Source organism: Arctopsyche grandis, chromosome 4 (genome assembly GCF_051622035.1).
Source record: "Arctopsyche grandis isolate Sample6627 chromosome 4, ASM5162203v2, whole genome shotgun sequence".
Taxonomy (NCBI): Eukaryota; Metazoa; Arthropoda; class Insecta; order Trichoptera; family Hydropsychidae; genus Arctopsyche; species Arctopsyche grandis.
This window is the reverse complement of record NC_135358.1, coordinates 27,470,584-27,490,611: the sequence shown is the minus strand read 5'-3', so window position 1 is coordinate 27,490,611 and position 20,028 is coordinate 27,470,584. Positions and strand designations below refer to the sequence as shown.

Here is a 20,028-nt window from a genome sequence, read left to right as displayed (position 1 = left end):
ATTTAACTTTAAATGAAGGGGACTGGGAAGTAATAGAGGAAGTTTTACCGTTACTCAGTCCATTCTACGAGATTACCGTAGAAATAAGTGCCGAGAAAAACGTCACTTTATCTAAAATAATAATTTTATGTAATTTACTAAAAAATTTTTTACAAAGACATGTTTCTTACAATACAAAAATAGTTGATGTGCAGTCTCTGCTAAAGAAAGGCATGGAAGATCGTTTCAAAGATATAGAGAAGAATATGTTATACGCAGAGTGTACGATTTTGGATCCTCGATTTAAGACGAGGGGATTCAAAAATCAAAGAGCCTGTGAAATGGTAGTACAAGCCCTTAGAAATAAAATCGGCCAAGTACAATTAGTTCAAGGGGATACTCCAGAGGCTGTTCCTACTTCCAGCGACGCATCAACATCTATACCTAGTAATAAAAATAGCTGCATATGGGATGAATACGACCAAGAGATACAAAAAATTACTAGGCCAGATAACCAGCTTGCTGCTGGCATTCGCGAATTAGATAAATACCTAAATGAAGAGTATCTAAATCGTAAAGAAGATCCGCTTCAATGGTGGCATGAACGTCGTTTGATATACCCTCACGTTTACGCGTATGTTTTGAAAAGATTTTGTGTCGTAGCAACATCTGTGCCCTGCGAACGCGTTTTTTCAGCGACGGGTCAAGTCCTTAATGAACGTAGAACACTACTGTCATCGAATAAAGTGTCCAAATTGATATTTTTACACAGTAATATGTAATATTTTTTTTCCATTTTATTTTTTTTTATACATACGATCTCACTCAAACAAGTCATTATGTTTAATTGTTAGGTAACAACTTTATAAGTGTAAGTGATATTTTTTATAAGAACTAACCAGTACCTAATAGTTATATAATTGTTGATTATTTCTAAAAAAATATAAAAAATTTGATTATTTTTGTTTTCTTTTTTGCGTCATGTGTTATTCTTTCATCGAGCCAAAACGAGCGAACGATCTGCGAGCGAACGAACGAGCGAACGATCACGCGAACGAACGAACGAACGAGCGAACGATCTGCCTTTCACTGATTCGAGCTGGGAGCTGGCGAACTAGAAGAGCGAACTAGTTCGTTTAGGAGCGGCGAACTAAACTGAGCGATCTCAGTTGCGAACTACTATGCCCAAGCCTAATAGCGGGAGACGAGGGTGGGCCACACCAGCGCAACACAGGGTGGTCAACGCGCAAAATTCACTAAATGCGCACATTACTAAAAATTTCGAAAGAAAGAAAAAACAATTATACATAATTGTACAATCGCTATCGGAAAAGATCGTGTTGATTGTTTTGAAATATGCGTTCGAGGTTTCGCGAAGGGATAAGCGCAACCCGGGGAGGGAGGCTTAGGGATAAAGTTTTTTTTTGTTTTTGTTTTTAGTCTTTCATAGAAAATTATGGTAAATGGACAATTTCTGTTTTGAGTGAACAATGATCTTTTATAAACAAAATCGCCTGCGCTTAACGTCTGTTCTTCAATTTGGCAGAATAGAATATTTCCGTATCGAAACATTGCATCCCGCTCCCAACTGCACTCTTCTCACGTAAGCATTTTTTGTTCACAATGAGCGGGCATAATGATAAATAACATTTCAAATGTACTTACTGTAACTCACTGACAGATTACATGCAAAAAAAAAATTATCCATAATATTAATCTTTAATTTTTATGTTGACTGTAATTTTTTAAATGTATGTTGAAACCGCTATTCAAATATTTGAAGCAATGTTTTTTTTTAATCATACCTATGTAGCGGTTCGGTAAAAATCGATCTCGCGCACGTCACTAAAATTTCGATCACGGAACATTTGGCACCTAAAACTCCATCAATCGAAAGCTACGCAAGCTAAATATTGCACTAACGAGAACTCGAGTGCCTGATATTTCGTATTCGCGATTTTTGTAGTAACGATTGTCGTGTGCGCGATTGCAATTTGCGCAACAATCCGTTTACAATATGTAGCGAGTTAGCGACTCTTTTTTATTAATAACATACATAAATTGAAAACTTTCTAGCTTTCTTTTATCAACAAAACAGTAAATTACATCGTAAACATTTTACATCCCAAATGTGAGTCGCTACCACGATAACCGCTGCTACGAAAATCGCGCGCGCAGTCTCCTGCCGCACAAAAATTTGCCACACAGAAAAATTACCGTACAGACAACTACCCAAATATTGCTCACCATATACATAAATTGTTCGAATTTTTTTTCACCGTATAATATAATTAACTTTATTCGTTGGGGGAGGGGGTAGTGACCTCATGTTGAGGGCTTTAAGGGTCAATTCCTTGACATCAAAAGTGAGCTTTAATATGATTAAAAAATAGTTGCATGAAATCTGTCCCCGCGATGAAACGTTCTGAAATCTAAATATTTTGTCTTTGATATTTAAATCGCGAAAATCATTGATGTATAATACCGGTCTCCGTGACGCTATTTAGTAATTCTCTTTTAGGAAAAGCCTGTTCCTGTTGTATCCTGCTCGCGCATGTACCGTTTACCATGCACCATTTTTTTTTATCTTTCGACTTAAGATCTTTCGATTTTCGATCTTTGCCTTCCGATATTTGTGTTTTCTGTAATTTAACATTCTGTCTCGTCACGTAGACCCGTATAATACACATAGATTGGCCCTGACGTGTAATTTTGGTCGGAGATTTTGTCTTCACTAACTGAGGGGTGCGGGGGGTTTAACTAGCGGGGAAGTTGGGTTTTTTCCCCTACGACGCAGCGGTATCTACCTACCTACTAAGAGAAACTGTGCATGCGCCAAAAGGGAGACCAGTATAACACGTGAGGGCGGATCTAGTGTATTATACATCAATGGTGAAAATATGTTAAAATATTAATAATGTTAGTAGTGACAGAATAAGATTGGCTCTTCTTTCTGGCTGCAGGCCCGTTGGAGGTAATTGCGCAATGACAAGAGAGGAGTGGCATAGGTCGGCGTTTGTTTATTTGGGTTGCGTTGGCAGACGTGCGGGGAGTTGTGAGTGGTTCGGTGTTCGGTGTTGGGTGTTGGGCGCTCGGTGTGTGCGTGTATGTGTCGGCGCGTAGTGTTGTGCGGCGCGAGAGTGGCAGACGGAGACGGAGACGGAAACAGTGGCAGTGCAAGTGCAAGTGCGAGCGTAGGAAAGGGGCGAGAGGGCCAAAGTGGCGCGGAGAAGCGCCTCCGCCCCGCCAGCCGATGGCGCGCGCCAGGTTTCCCGGCAAACCGCTGCGCGCCTCGCAGCGGCGGCGGGTGCGCGTGCTTTCCTCACATCTGCATCTGCACTCGCACTCCCACTCGCACTCGCACTCGCACTCGCTGCCCCGATCCCCGGATCCGGAACAGCAGCAGCAGCAGCAGCAGGTGCAAGTGGAAACGCAACAGCAGCAGCAGCCTCAGCCGCCACCCCCCGAGCAGCCTCATCCCCACCCCGCGGTCAGTGTCTCGACGTAGAAGCGCGCTGTCAAACCGCACCCGCCCCTCCCGCCTCCCCCCCGCCCCTCTCCCGCCGTCAGCCGTGTGCGCGTCTCCGAGCCATTGTGACCGCTAAAAGCGCGTCGCGACACCAATTAGGGGCGATTTTCGCGTGCGCGCCAAACCTACGTACGCGCGTCCGTTTGACAGTTGCGTCCCGTACGAACGCGACTCTGCTTTCGGCGCCATTCTCTTTGTTTTCGCCGTTTTTCATCTCGGTTTGACGTTTGCGCAAATGCGATCCCGCCGCTAGAATGCTCCGATGATGTTTACAAACAAACGCCGACTGATAACGATGACTGCTCTTGTGTGTGAATGTGTTCGCGTCGATTCCATTGACGCACATGTCTCGCATACGAATTCGACGGAAATGGAGACGTTCGTATGGGTCGGCTGGTCCAATCTAACATTCACTTTCGTGTACATCTGTCGATGTCTAAGTCTTAAATCATACTTATCTCCACTAGGCATCCCTTTTGAAAACATCTTATTTTGGTGCCTCTGTATTTCAAACATTTTTAAATGATCAAAATATATTCATTCAATAAAAGACAATAAAATTCTTCTTTCGCATTTGTCGCAACTGTTTCTCATATGATTCGCATTAAACATATCAATAGCTGCCGACATTAAATTAGTATCTCTCCTATTGTATATGATTCTGTAAGAAACTTTTAATGGAACAGAGCTTGAACGTTTGCTTATGTTTATTGAACTGATATAATTTTCTTTAAAAATATTCTATGGGTTTACCAACGTATACAGAATGCATAATTTTAAAGTGCATTCTCATACTACATATCTGCAGCCAAAACATTCGTACACAGCAAACACGTTGGTCTTTCCAAGCCATCTATAATAGTACTCGTGAATTTCAATGATATTTGATTCTTGATATTTCTATTTTCTTGTTCCTTATCGCTTATATTCCTACTATCTTTATTTGTATTACCAGTGGATTTTTCTTGTAACCAGTCAAAAATTACGTTGCATTACAGGAACAGATTTGAATGTTTTGAAAGTGCATTTATAAGTATATATATATATATATTAATTTATTTTGTTATGTTATGATGTTAACTAACTTTTCGCGCCTCCCTTTGTTCTAGTCCACGCCTCCTAATTTGAAAATCGCCGGTTTAAATATTGCACATTTGCCTAAGTCACCGATATTGTTATTGGGATCATATATATTAAAGTTAAAATATTAAGTATGCAGCTGTTCATCAGATATTTTAAAATAGATTACGATTGAATCGATTCACTCATAGTAACCTAAGTTAATGTTTTTTTTTACGTAAAATTACTCAACACATCGGTTGAAATTTTGATTGTGAAATATTTACATTAAACTGTTTACACTCAAAGTTGTTTGCAAACATAACGCTAAATGTCATTGGTGCATAATTGTTCGTATCGATTTTTATAAGTGTAGTTAGGCTTGTAAAATGTTCCAATACTGAGCGAAACTCGATGTATTTTTTTTAACCTTAATCTTTTACTATTTCAGGTGCAAGAAGAAAAAGATGTAGACGTCAATGCGAATGTCGAAATAACCGCAACCGAAGGCAGCTTAGAAAAAGATTCGTCGACGTCTAAAAACGCCGATGAGACGCAGGTGAAGACCAGGTCGCAGCAGAAGATGCAGGTGGTTAAAAATGACTCGGAAAAGAGTGTTCCCGTATCCGCTCCTGCAAAAAAGACTGTCACCTTCGGCAGTGTGGAGAGTTGTGGAGATACGTTCAAATCTATCAAGAAAGTGCCATTAAAAACGCACCGGCCTTTAGTGTCCATCATAAAAAAGAAATCCGCTTTTAAATCCACAGAACATTCGTTTCATAACATAGTGAAACCGGCGAAACTCACAGACCTAGGTACGAAAACGTGTTTAGATTTTAGTTCGTTAAGAGCTCACCATAATAGGAGCCCACCAGTGAAAAAATCGGCAGTTAGATTTTCTCAGGTTGACGAAGAACAAAATCTGTCTCAGAGTGCAAATTCGTGTCAAAACTCCTTGCTCGGTTCGTCAGATAAGGATAGTAGTAATCGAAGATTCGTTCTCCCTAGTCATAGCGCCCATTCTTCTCGTGTGATCAAACCTAACAAGAGGTTCATCGATAACGAAGATGGCTCCATTTCACTCAATCCTTCGTTACAAAACAGTACCACAAAAGTTCTTAAGAAACCTAAACTCATTCTCAATAACCAGAGCGATGTGAATAGTTCATGCTATGATGAGGCGTACGAAACCTGTGATAGCTCTGCGAATAGCAACGACAGCTCTGACTCGAAAGGAGTCGACATCAGCTTAAATCATAACCAAAAGCAAGCAAAGCCGACGTCATACTTTGATAAATCTTTGAGTCTATTCGGTTCAGCTTCGAGTAAAGCACTTTCGGCATCGTTTCAAGACACTTTTGTTAACGGTCTCAAGAATGCTCATATAAACACTAAGATCACAACTGCTGAAGAAACTGAAACCTTGAATAATTCAGAACCTTCGGATACTTTAGAGAAGATCACGAGTGAACATCTCAAAGATGGAAATTCTCGGCGACTGTTGCAACCGTCCAGAAACATATCAGAAACACCTTGCACGTCAGATCAGAGTAGTAGTAGCACAGCTTCCGAGTCCTCGGAATCTGACGATAGCGCTGCATCGTCCGATAGTGAAGATAGCGACATTGAAAGCAAAACTACGACCCCCGTAGAAAAAGTCCAACCTCCATCACAGCTAGTGAGTGGAAAGGTAGTTTTAAGAGAACCGAGACTTCAACTCAATGCTAACAACAATGGTGTATCTAACGGTAATGGAGGTGACGGCCCATTCTCGTCTTTCGGAGGTCAATCCAGTCCAAGTGAGTACAAGTTGTATTCTAATCAGGAAAATAATCATATGTAAACTTTTAATCAATGTTCAATTACTCATTTTTTTAGCTCCAAATCCACCGGGAACTGTAACATGCGGAGTGTGTGGTGCAGTGCGCTTTTATCGTTTCGTTCGACAGGCCCGAAAATTTGGAATTTATTCTTGTGAATCTTGTCGTAAGTTCATTTCTAAAATGCTCAAAAAGCTAAATAATTCCACAACTGCAACACCATTGCAATTACAATGCTTAGGTGGAGAAGGTAAATCCTCTTTTTCATAATAGTCATCAGACTACTAAACATATACATGGAGTAGTTAAATAACCGATTTTTTTGTTTAGGAAATTGCCGTGTGCCTCCTATAGTTCGATCTCAACAATGGAAACTATTAAGGTGTGCTTATAAGGCTAGATGTCATGCGTGCTGGCTCAAAATGTGCATCAAAGCATTCCAAGTTCCAGCTCAGTTAAAGACGTCTCTTCAAATGATGCTTCCGCTGAATATGAGACCGAATTCGCCAAAAACTACTAGTATAACATTACCCACCACCAACGTAACTCCTACTCCACTACAACTAAATGGAAATGCATCATTCAATTCTTTAGCAAGCACTAACAATGAGCAAGAAAACAATCCGCTGTTAACAAATAAAAATGTCAAAACATCTAAAAAGGTTGCTGAAGATAAACAAGAGGTAATAAATAACATATCTATATTATTGAGTTGTCTCCTTAATGGGTTAATTTTATTTGTTTTATAATTTACGCAATCATCTTTTATTAGGTGATCGATAAAATGGACACGGATAAACTTAAATCAAAAGAAAAATTGGAATCTGAATCATCTACCAGCAATAGTAGAAAACGCCGTCATACCCGTATCAAAGTTAGGAAAAAAGATAAAGTTGATGTCAAACAACAGTTTGATTCTACCAAAAGGCAAAAAGTTGAACTCAAAGGACCGAGAGTCAAACATGTTTGCAGGAGTGCATCGATTGTTCTCGGACAACCTTTGGCGACATTTCCTCTTAGCGACGACAAGAATTTGTCTGACGTCTCCGATGACAATATGGCCGATGAAACTGAAAAACCTGTTACAGAATCGAAAGATATCCCCAACTTGGCATCTGAATGCTGTACCAATTGTGAATCGGTGGATAAGGTTCATTCTTGTGGAGAAGAAAATGCCACTGATGATGAAGCAAATATTGCCATTGAAGAAATGGATGTCGTTAAAGATGACGAGTCCAGTGATAGTTTTGATTCAATCGTCTCTAAAGATATGAACAAAGAAAATAATCCTATCGTTATTAAAACTAACGAAGGAGTGGACATTGATAAAGATGAAAATGTTATTAAAAATATGGATATGGAATTAACCGTTGATACAATTTCTCAAAAGAAGTCGTCGAAACAAATTTTGGGAAATCTTTCGAATGTACATATATACCCTATTTTTGTAATTTTTATGTATGGTTTTTAAAAAATTTAAAGTAAAATTATTGTTATATTTTAGATCAAAGTATCATCCAAGCATCATAAATACAACCGACGAAGACAGTCTGAATTTATATGCACCGATTTTTGGGAATCTTACGATCCAGATGAAGTGTGTAATACTGGATGGGGCCTCATTAGCACTTCACCTTTCACCATAAACGGTGTATGCTTTTTGTGTGGCAGTCGAGGAAAAGAAAAGGTTTGTACTTTGCAATTTCTTTTTTGTATCACAATTGCTATATGTTTTTTGGATTTTCATTGAAATTTTATTTTCAACAGCTTATACATTGTACCGGATGTTGTGAAATGTATCATCCATTTTGTGTGGAGGTAACTGGTGATACCGGTAGAGTATGGCTATGTCCTCGTTGCGTACAATGCGCTGGATGTGGTCAAAATGGCAACAGCATAGCGTCAGCTCTTTGCCGAGCATGCCATAGACATTTTCACAGTGATTGTTTAATTGCTAATCGAACTCCCAAATATCGAAGTGATTGGCCACAGGTATACTATTTTTTTTTTACCCTAATGCATGCATTCATGCTGATATTTATTAACTTAATGATTTATTTTTAGATTTGTAGTGCGTGTTTGAAGTGTAAAAGCTGTGACAGTTTTAAAGTAACCAAATTCCTTGGTAATTTACCATTTTGTTCTCTTTGCTTCAAATTACGACAAAAGGGTAACTATTGTCCTTTGTGTCAAGGATGTTATCAAGACAATGATTTCGACAGCAAGGTAAAATTTATCTTCTTTATTCCAGTAAACGTATTTGTAAGGTTTTTAATTTATTTATATGTTACAGATGATGGAGTGTGGCTGGTGTTCACGCTGGGTACATGCTCGCTGCGAAGGTCTCAGTGGAGAAGGATATCAATTAGTATCTGCATTACCACATTCTGTTGAATATATATGTAAGCAATGTATGCCAGAAAATGCACCGTGGAGAAACATGCTTGGCACGTATCTCAGGGGGAAACTGTTAAACATACTCAAGTCTTTAGCAAAGAACAAAAGTGCTTGTGCTCTTCTCAAATTGACTCCTCACAAAAGTACACCAATTGCTAAGAAGCCATGTGTGTGCTCATCACCACTCGCTGTCAGAAAATTGTTTTTCGATGAAAAAAATGGAAATTTACTCGATAAAAACAGCAGTGAATTTGCTAAAAACGCACATAATACTGAAGTTGCGAATAAAACTGACCAAAATGTGTCTGATTTTGATATTTTATCGCCGACAAATAGCGAATCTGGAAAAGCTAAGGGTGTGGTTCATAAGTTGCAGGAATCGCTATTGCAAAATCAAGAAATATGCATATCAATGGGTGCTTGTCAGACGAAAGTCAGTACAATTGATGAGTTGAAGGAAAAGTATCACATTAGGGATTGCTGCGTCAAAATGAAAGATTTCTCACAGTCTCAAGAATCTAGTTGTGACGATAGTGATGGAAGCAGCTCATCGCAAGACTCTATTGTGATGCCGAATAGATCTAATATATCCAGTCATATATGTGTTAAAGATGAGTCTGGCAAATGTGAGCTCTCCAATTCACAATTCAATAGATGTCCTTGTTCCAGTAGTGATTCTGAATTATGTCCGTCCTTGCTCGATATAAAAAGTAAAGTCAACTCTAACGAGTACACTTCTGTGAAAGACTTCAACAAAGATATGCTAGAATCTATATCGAGAACACCGTCTCCAGAAATTAAAGAAATATACATAGAGGTCTTCACCGAGAGTTTTCCCTGGTTTAATTGTGAATTAAATTGTCTCAATCCGAGTCTAGAGATTGAAGACGATATTGATGATGAAACATCGAAAGATGAAGACTTATCTACATATTTAATCAATAGAAATGACGAAAAAGGATCACCAAAAATGATTGTTGATGTGGATCAAACCGTTCCATCTATTGAATCTGATTACAAATCTCTTATGGATTGCTCTTACGATGACACAAATTTCTACGACAATAGAATGTGTGTATTGTGTAAAATCGTAGGTGAAGGCAATCCGTCAATGGAAGAAAGACTACTGTACTGTGGACAAGGAGATTGGATTCATGCAAACTGCGCATTATGGTCTGCTGAAGTTTTTGAAGAGATTGATGGATCTTTGCAAAATGTGCAAAGTGCTATAGCCCGAGGAAGAATGATAAAATGCTCAAAATGCTTGATCAAAGGTGCTAGTGTCGGATGTTGTGCTAAAAACTGTAGTGAAACCTACCATTTTACGTGTGCCCGAAACATTGGATGTGTACTTTTGGATGATAAAAGAGTATTCTGTCCATCTCACGTCGATGATGCAAAAGATAGAGCACTGCAGAAAGATAATGATTTCGTACTTTCAAGACCGGTGTATGTTGAGTTCGACAAAAAGAAAAAGAAATATTCTGATCCGCAAAATGTGCAGTTCCTCCTTGGCTCATTGGCAGTCAATAATCTAGGGAAAATTATTCCATCTGTGTCCGATTTTGAAGATGTTCTTATTCCAGCTGATTTCACTTGCGCGCGACTTTATTGGTCTTCTAAACAACCTCGGAAAATTGTAAAGTATACTATACGCACCAAACTTATCATCACTGAACCTAGTCCAGCTTATGATTTAGGAGTTAACATAACATTGGATCATTCTATGAAGCCCACTACGGTCGATAGAATATTAGCAGAAATCGATTCGTGGCATAAATCACTCGAAACAAACGGTCACACGTTGATGACGTCTAAGAAGGATAAGTCACCAATCAAGTTTGGCAATAATGCAAATGTGACATTAGAAGATTATGCTGTAAAACAAGTTGTGGAATATATGCTTGATTATGTATGCAAACAAGATCCGAACGATGACACACCAGAAGAAGAGCCACAAAATACTGCAGATCTGCTTCCACCTGAATTAAAAGATGCTATCTTTGAAGATTTGAATCACGATTTACTTGATGGAATTTCAATGCAAGATATTTTCCCAAAGTTAATGTCATACGAAGATTTAATGGATATGAAGAATGAAATTGGTGAAATGAAAAGTTTAGAAAATTCTGACGACAATGTTTTGAAATCATCAGAAGATTATCCACAAATTTTACATGAAAAATTAAAGAAAGGCTTTTATTTATCAAACATTAATGCTGATCAACAACAAACATCTGAAGGGAAATCTTCATCGGATATGCTAGATGATATCATTAACAATCAAAGTGATATCAGAGAATTGAAAAGAAGTAAATCAGAACTCATGTTACAGGGTGCAAATTTTAAAAATCTAGCTGCCAATCGCAATCAAAGATCTTGTAGTTTAACGTGGAGTTGCAAACTAGATTCTGCATTGTCTTCGACATTTAAAAGATGTAAACTTCCCAGGCCGGGTCTGATCACACGACCAGATTCAAGTGGAAATGTTGTCATGATAGTAGATGGAACTGCAGACGGTAGTATCAACTCATCAAGATCAAAAATAGAAGAATTGTCGACGGAAATTAAATCTCAATGGCAATCTAAGTTTGTAAAAGACGATAATTCAAATTCGACCGGCGTTTCCAGCATTAATGAACTATGCTCGTCAAGTAAAACCAATAAGCCCAATCCACCTGAACAGGTTATTGATTTTTATACGAAAATTGCCCCATGTAGTCCTATATCTCAACTTGATGGAGCTGACAATTTTTCAGGCTATAGTAGCGATTCTAACTCTTCATTTGATACTCCGATTCATGAAATTGAATACAAACCTATACCTCAGCTAGACGGCGCAGATGATATTTCATCGAGTAGTTGTAGCGAAGGTGGTTCACCTCCTCGTGATCAAAACACTGGAATATTTTTCAGACCCAATATTGATAACAATACTTACACCATGACAATATCTGCAGCCGGTGTCAATGTCACTCCGGTTGGTGAAATGTTGATACGATCTTCATTGGATGATAATGTTCTTAGAGCTGGCAATATGGAACAGACAGTCAAGTGTGACAGGTGCCACTGTACATACAGAACTAAAGATTCTTACAACCGACATCTTCCCACTTGCGATATGATGTCGACTAGCGAAAGTGAAGGTGAAACTCCCAAGTCACCCGAGTCCAGGACTCTTACTACTCTCCAAAATGCGTTCAACCCTTCATTTGTCACTCCGACGTATTTAAATCAACAGAATCAGATGTATGACTCTTCGGACCAATATAATATTGCAAAGCCAGCTCTCGTCGGTACCAGAAGAACCTCAGTTAATACACGTCAGATTACAATCAATGGAACTATTGTTGAAACACAATCTCCGGGTCCACCTAGTCCTATGAAATCAAACGGACATGAGTTACTAAACTGTTCTCAAGATATGGCAAATTCAATCACCATCAAAAACCCTTATATGCAAGATGCGCCCAAAATTACATTGGGACAAGGAATTATGTCTCAACCTCAAATCATGGTAACTAATTTACCCGTAAATCCTCCAAGAAATATAACTCCTAATGGACTTAAAAGTGGAATCAATCAGAATCAGAACAACTTGCCATATAGCATTTGCGTCAAACCGAATGGAGGTTTGCATACAATTCAACCGTCCAATTCGACAATTGCACACATGCTGCCGTCATCTGGAAACATTCAAACTGTATTTTCATCTAATCCCAATCAAGTGCTGACTATTTCAAACCCCCAGCAAAATATGATACAAAATATTCAGACCAAGACGCCTATAATGCAAACTTTTTCTAGTATTCCAAGCAATCAAACTATATCCGTACCTTTCAATTCGTTGCAAGGACTTACACCTTCACATCATAATCAAACGATTAATACATTTGTGCGACCTTCTTTACCTATGCAGGGCACATCGACGATTTTAATGCCATCTCCCAATGTTACCCGAATAACATCTCCAGGCATGCATCAGAAAAATCAAATACTTTTACCGCAAGTGAATCAAAAGTCTCCTAAAAAGTTACAGCAAGTACAACCAAAGCCCATATTTCAAGCTACTAGAGGGAGAGGAAGAACTGTCAATAAAGCTCCATCTACGAAAAGACAAAATAAACAAGAAAAAATGACAGGTCCAGCTACTATCAGTGCGAATGGTACCGTTTTACAATTTCAAAACAATGGAACAAACCAACCATCTATCTTTCTACAACAAGTTGCAAATCCAAACATGATGTCATATGTTGAAGCTCTGCAACAACCCCACGGATCCTACATAGCCACAATAACGCCTCAGGGTGATTTCAAGGCCACACCTGCCCATTATATATCTCAAGGTGGGATGTTACCCCAAACTTTCCAAATACAACAAACCGAATCTGGCGGTTTGGTAGCTGTACCAAGTGGTAGTATTCCCATATTCCTTCCGCAAAATGGTGTGGGTATAATTCCCCAGAACTCATTGCAATCTCAAGGAATGACACTTTCGTCCCAAGGAAACTTACAAACTCAAGGTGTTACTCCCATACTTCCTCAGGGATCTATTCAAACCCAGAATGGTGCAACGTTAATACCTCAAGCTACAATTCAAACCCAAGGTGGCGCTACTACTATACTACCTCAAGGCACTACAATCCAAGGACTGACCCAAGGAAATATCCAGTCACAAGGAACACAGCTGCTTAATCCTACTGGAATGCAATCCCAAGGAGCTACAATTGTACCTCATAATAACATGAACAATTCACAGGGCATAATTCCTCAACCTGTTCTGCAGACACAAGGCAATACCATTATTTCCCAACAACCTGGCACAACGATTCTCCCCCAAGGGACTATTCTGCCACAAGGATTACAATTTTGCAATGATCAAGTTTTGCTTGGATCCACTCCAACATTGGAAATGGTTACGGATTCGTCTGGTTGCATGTATCTGACCACCCCACAACCTATGTACTATGGCTTGGAAACGATCGTTCAAAATACTGTTATGTCCTCGCAACAATTTGTTTCTACGGCAATGCAGGGTGTGCTCGCACAGAATAGCAGTTTTTCAGCAACGACCACTCAAGTGTTTCAAGCGAGTAAAATCGAGCCAATCGTTGAAATGCCTGCTGGATATGTTGTCGTCAATAATGTACCTCAAGATAATATAATTGTGTCGCAGCCGAATAGTGTCAATTCTCAACCATTGATAACCACACAACCGTTACAAAATGGGAATATATCGATTCAACCGAATGGATCAGTGCAAATGCAGAAGAATCCCAAGAATATCAACGGTCCTAATATTACGATACAACCAGCTATGGAAAAACAAAATATGCCTTCAATTCATAGACACGGAACGAAGACGCTGTCTATTCAACCGAACCAACCCATATTTAGTATATCGTCACCTCAATCTGGAAACACTTTGTCTTTGCAAGGCTTACCCAGAAATATTTCTGTATCTCAAGGAAAACCAGGAATCAGCTTGCAACCTTTGCAAACGAATATTATTCATCCTGGAAATATGCCTATTTCGGTTAATACATCTCAGGGCAATATGTCTTCTGACAATATAACGGTACATATTAATCAGCCGATGACGTCGAATTCTGGAATTACTAATAATGTACCCAAGATGCATTCGTCCATTTCTCAGTTTAACAATTCCTCGAATATGCAAGATAATTGTAATGTACATTTCCAAGAACCGAATACTGTTCACATTCACCAACCAATGAATTCTCAAAATTCGATGAGAACAAATATTTCACCACAATGCTGGAAACCGAATCAAAACTTTATACCGACATCGTCTGATGGTAATATGAAGAATACAGTTTTGAGTGTAGATTCGAGTGAAAATCAAATCAATATAATTCATAAATCTTCAGCAAGTAACGGCTCTATCATTTCGAACACCAATACAATCAATAGTTCCAGAAATTTCACTTCCACGTATGGCCAACCAATATATAGTGAAACATCAATTTCGACAAAGAGCAATCAATTCTCAGGCTCAAATATCAATGGAAATAATACCATAAATATGTGCCAATCTCCACATTCTTCACAAACCTCTTCAATGATGCAAAATAATTTTACTGTTCCTTCGTCATCATCTATTGGAAATTCGTATTTAATGTCAACTTCGATTAATCAACCGATTCAGTCGAATAATATAAACCTACAATTATCAAACGCTCTAAATAAAGATTCCGGAGAAAATAATATATTGCAGATTTCTAATCAACAAATGGCATCTTCTGATAAGCAAATAAACTTGCATCAAGGAAATTGTAATGTTCATAAAATATCAACATCAGTACCAGATAATTCTAACGGATCTTTGAATAATGGAAATATAATACATCTTCCTAATAATATGATGAATTTGTCATTACAAGGAGGAAAAATTTACCAGATTCCAATGTCCAATCACTCGGTACCACATATGGTTTTGAACTCAAACCCGGGATCAAATAATATACAAAATCAAATCAACTGTAACTTGCAGTTGAATTCTAATTTGAATGTATCGCAACATAATACCAACATATCCAATGGGCAAGGAAATGTGAATGGTTTAGATCAAATATCAAATTCTCAGAATAACAATTTCCAAAGTAGTGGAAACATCAATCAAATAAATTGTTTAAATAATCAAAATCAAGTCAACTCTGCGTGCGATCAGCATCAAATAATTGGTTTACCAAATAGCCAACATGGCTTAAATGCTAGCAATCAAAACCAAATGCAAAATCATCTCGAGCATCATCAAGTAATCAGTGGCAATCAACAAGTACAGAATCCAAATCAAATTCGTTTGGGCAACTGCAATTCTTCCAACAATCACATCCAGATTATAAATAATTCCAACAACCATCCAATATTTTCCAGCTCGAATTTAAATTTACCTGGCAATTTGAACAATCATAACAATATTTGCAATAGTAATAATAGACACAATGCAAATACCGATCATATGAATGTCGTCGATTCTGCTGGCCATAATTTTAACAGAATCGCCAATGAAACACACATGAACAATCCAATCGAAAAGGTTCAAATGCAAGTCAACAATTCAAATTGTGCCCAACAAATACCGGTGTCAAACGATATGATGAACAATCAAATGCAGTTAAATATGAATCAAAATGTTCATGAAAATCCGGCACGTTGTGATCATACAATATCCAACAATAACGCTGGACAATATCAAATCAACGGGAATCAAATGTTTTTAATCAGCAACTCTTCTAATAATAATCAAATGACGAGCGGACCCAATGTTTTACATGGAATGAATAATCAATATAATCAGCAAATGCAATCTACAAGCACCGATTCTAAGAACAGTTCCCGATTGAACACTGAAAGCAACAATTTACATGATATAAGCAACAAATTGAATATTAAATTGACGCCGAATAAACCAGAGATGTTTGGCTCCAAAATTACTACCACTATTGGAAATTCGAATGTTGATATATCTATGATACCTGCTGATTTGACGGAATCTTCTAAGATCAATATTAACAAACCGAGTACGCCAGTTATATCTATATCTGGAGGCAATCAAATTGGATACATTCACATGAATCCCAGCAATAATCAAATCCTCGGATTCAACAATCAAAACAGATTGTCTCTACCGGACAATCTCAGTTCTCAAATTCAAAGTATCAATCAAAGAAACCAGAGCACACCTATGCTTACAATTGGGCAAAACGATATTACATCGCATAATACCATTAATCCGGACAATCGTAATAGTGCTTCTAAAGGTAACGACATGCCATCATTGACAATATCTGTTAATTCGAATTCTAATTCTCACATTTCAAATATAAACAAACAAATCAATCTACCTCAGCACAATATTGTCAATAACTGTCTGAATAATTCAGTCAACTTTTCAATGCCCGTTTCAAATATGCAAGCATTCCAAAATTTGCATGGCAGTAATGTCAGTAATAATAGCAACATGAACACGATAAGTTTACCTGCTCAAAACATAAATAACACTATATCGTTGCCGGTCCAAAATACATCAAGTATTAATTTGCCGAAAGCTCCGCCTCATCAATCGGGTATCCCTACCAATGTCGTCAATCCTATTCCACAATACATGAGGCCGATGAATAGAGTGCTCCCCATTCACAGAGATGCACAAAGTGCTAAAACACCACGAGCACCCAAGATAAAAATAGAACCACCCAAACCGTCACCACACAGTCAAGATATGCCAGATTTAAATTCAAAGGATGATGAAATTATAACGAATGATGTGGATAAAATTGCAAGAGAAACCAAAGCAGCGGTGGATATAGAACAAGCCCTAAAGAAATCCAGCATTCTAATTCCAGAAACTAATAATGTGCGTTCGGAAAGTAATATTCAAGCTAATATCATCGTGGACACCAGTAAGACAACCGATCCGAAAATACTCAATTCGAACGTAAAAGCAGATATATTGAAAACCTCACAAAGCAAAGACATGCCTAAATTGTTGGGAGATAAAGAAAATTTAGCTGAAAATCCTATTAAGATTCCTTTACAGAAGATTGACATATCGAGGATGTCTAAAGAAAACTCTTTGAACAATTTGAAAAGTCATATTTCCTCCCAGAGGAAGCAATTTAGGAATAAATCTGGCCTAGAAAATATTTCTAATCTCAAACTAGCAAAGTTACCTCCACCAGGCGTCAAAATACCCAAAGATGATGGCCCTAAAATGGTCTATGAAATCAGTTCCGAAGATGGATTTAACTATACCTCCACGTCGTTGAGCGAATTGTGGAATAAGGTATTGGAAGCTGTTCAAAGTGCCAGAAAACAACACGGTTTACCTCTACTCAAATTCGGCTTATCCAATAACTTTTCTGGTGCTCACATCTTGGGTTTACACAACAACGCTCTAAAACATCTGGTGGAGCAACTGCCTGGGGTATGTAATTTTTATAATATTTTCCAATTTTGCAAATGATCTGTAATTCCCGACTATATTTATGAATTTTTAACAGGCGAGCAGATGCTTAAAATACAGAACAAAACATGGGTGTAAAACACAGTCTAGCTGGGATTCTGACGTCGGCATGTATGAAAACTTCAGAGAAAGTCCTTGGGGTACAGCACGTGCAGGACCAGCCTTAAGAAAGTCATCCGCTGACATGTTCAGTTGGTTGGCGTCTCCGTATAGAGAACCACCACCACCTCTAACTATTTCGCAAGACGATAATACAGTATCAAGGTATGTTATACAATGATATAATAATAATAAACATTGTATAAAAATTACTCAATGGTGTATTTCTAATGCGGCAGGCGACTTACAAGTACTACATTACCTATTGCGATGCGATTCCGTCATCTCAAGGAAACGTCGAAACAATCCGTCGGTGTATACCGATCCCATATACACGGCAGAGGTTTGTTCTGCAGACGTGATATTGATGCAGGTAATATTTTATACAGTGTCTTGTATTATAATATATTTAAAAACATATGTACACATTCTAAACAATAAAAAAAATATTTTTAGGTGAGATGGTCATTGAATATGCTGGTGAAGTAATTCGGGCAGCTTTAGCGGATCAACGTGAGAGGCGGTATGAGGCAGCACGAGGTGGTCGAGGTGTTACTGGATGTTATATGTTTAGGGTTGACGATCACCTCGTCGTAGACGCTACAATGAAAGGAAATGCTGCGAGATTTATTAACCACTCGTGTGATGTAAGATATATAATATATTTCATGATATTTGGAATGGTACAAATCTTGGTCATGTTTTTGTCGATACTAAAATGATTGTTTTCAATTTCAGCCTAATTGTTACTCCAAAGTTGTGGATATTTTGGGACACAAGCATATTCTCATACTTGCGTTGCGACGCATATACCAAGGGGAGGAGCTCACGTATGATTACAAATTTCCATTTGAAGAGGTGAAAATACCGTGTAGCTGTGGTGCCAAGAAATGCAGGAAATACTTAAATTAAATTTTGGAATATTTTGAGCTGTGATTGTTAACGAAACGATTTCTTCGTTTTTATCAATTTCATTGACTTAAGTTGGATATAGTTAATTTTACGTCTTTTGTCATGAATTTCTACAAATATATTACCAGTGAAGAAACTGATTTGTATAATTGTGTATAAAATGTAAATTAATTTTAATTGAGTATTAATTGTATCCTATTGTTTGGTAGTAGATAAAATAATTAAAAATAGGCGAATTATTGATGACACTACCATCACCCTCACTAATTACATAAAATAATTTATCCTAATAGATATTTTTATCAATTTGTCTAAGTTAGTAGTTAAATTCAAAAAGTGATATGTGGTCCATTAAAAAAATATAGCCTTTTTAATTAAATAATATAGCAATAATTTTTTTCGATTACCGTTATTTAAACTGTAATGACATTTTAAAATGTATTACTACAAACTCGTTTAACACACTGTCAGCATTTATTTTTCAACTAAAGTAATAAAATTATGCTATATGTTTGACATTTTATTGAAGATATCAATTATATTTGAAGAAATCATACACATTTCAATATATTATGTTGTGTTGATTAATGGTTTTTTTTCTTTAGTTTATTTTTGTGTGAAAGCTTTAATGAGTTATGATTATTTTTATAACTTCAGTATTAATTTAGAAATTTTGTGTACTTTTAGTATCTTTTTGTAAAATGTAATATTTCATTGTCTTAATGTTTAATTTAATTTTTTCCCAGTGAATTAAAAATCCCAATGAATAAAATGTACATATGTATTTTATTGATTTAAGTCAGTCATAACAACACATTGTGATGAATGAATTCCACAATATTAACAAACTACAATTATTATAATTCAATATTAATATGTTTTTGTGTAAATCTTATCACGATGAATTGCAAAGTTAATTATTGCAGATTGAATTTTTTGAATACGTAATATTTTCATCATTTTTTTATTAATTGGTATATGGTTTCATATTTGTAAATAATGTTTACATAAATAAAGATTTGTTTAAATGTGGTTATAATATGTATGTATATAGACAAATCAGAATGAAATTGTCTTTAATTTTATAATATATGTGTATGTATATGTGTTTGAAAATTTGATGTTTAATGCTGTGAGAAATAATAACAATCTCGACACCATGATATTATTATGTATTTCTTTTTTTTTTTTTGTATATATGAATATAAAATTAATTTTTATGATGTGAAAATAAATGCACTAGATGT

At 37.2% G+C, this 20,028-nt stretch overlaps 1 protein-coding gene across 1 annotated transcript; it reads left to right on the top strand.

The window, feature by feature from the left end:
- Positions 1–3,004: 3,004 nt before the first annotated feature.
- Positions 3,005–19,943, top strand: trx (histone lysine N-methyltransferase trithorax). The gene is made up of 13 exons (XM_077429777.1): positions 3,005–3,469; positions 5,019–6,366; positions 6,446–6,637; positions 6,718–7,070; positions 7,160–7,813; positions 7,892–8,074; positions 8,155–8,379; positions 8,452–8,613; positions 8,681–17,731; positions 17,808–18,034; positions 18,109–18,242; positions 18,326–18,516; positions 18,608–19,943. Exons 1-13 carry the CDS (start codon positions 3,233–3,235, stop codon positions 18,779–18,781), a joined length of 13,131 nt encoding a protein of 4,376 aa, XP_077285903.1. The 5' UTR covers positions 3,005–3,232; the 3' UTR covers positions 18,782–19,943.
- Positions 19,944–20,028: the final 85 nt, after the last annotated feature.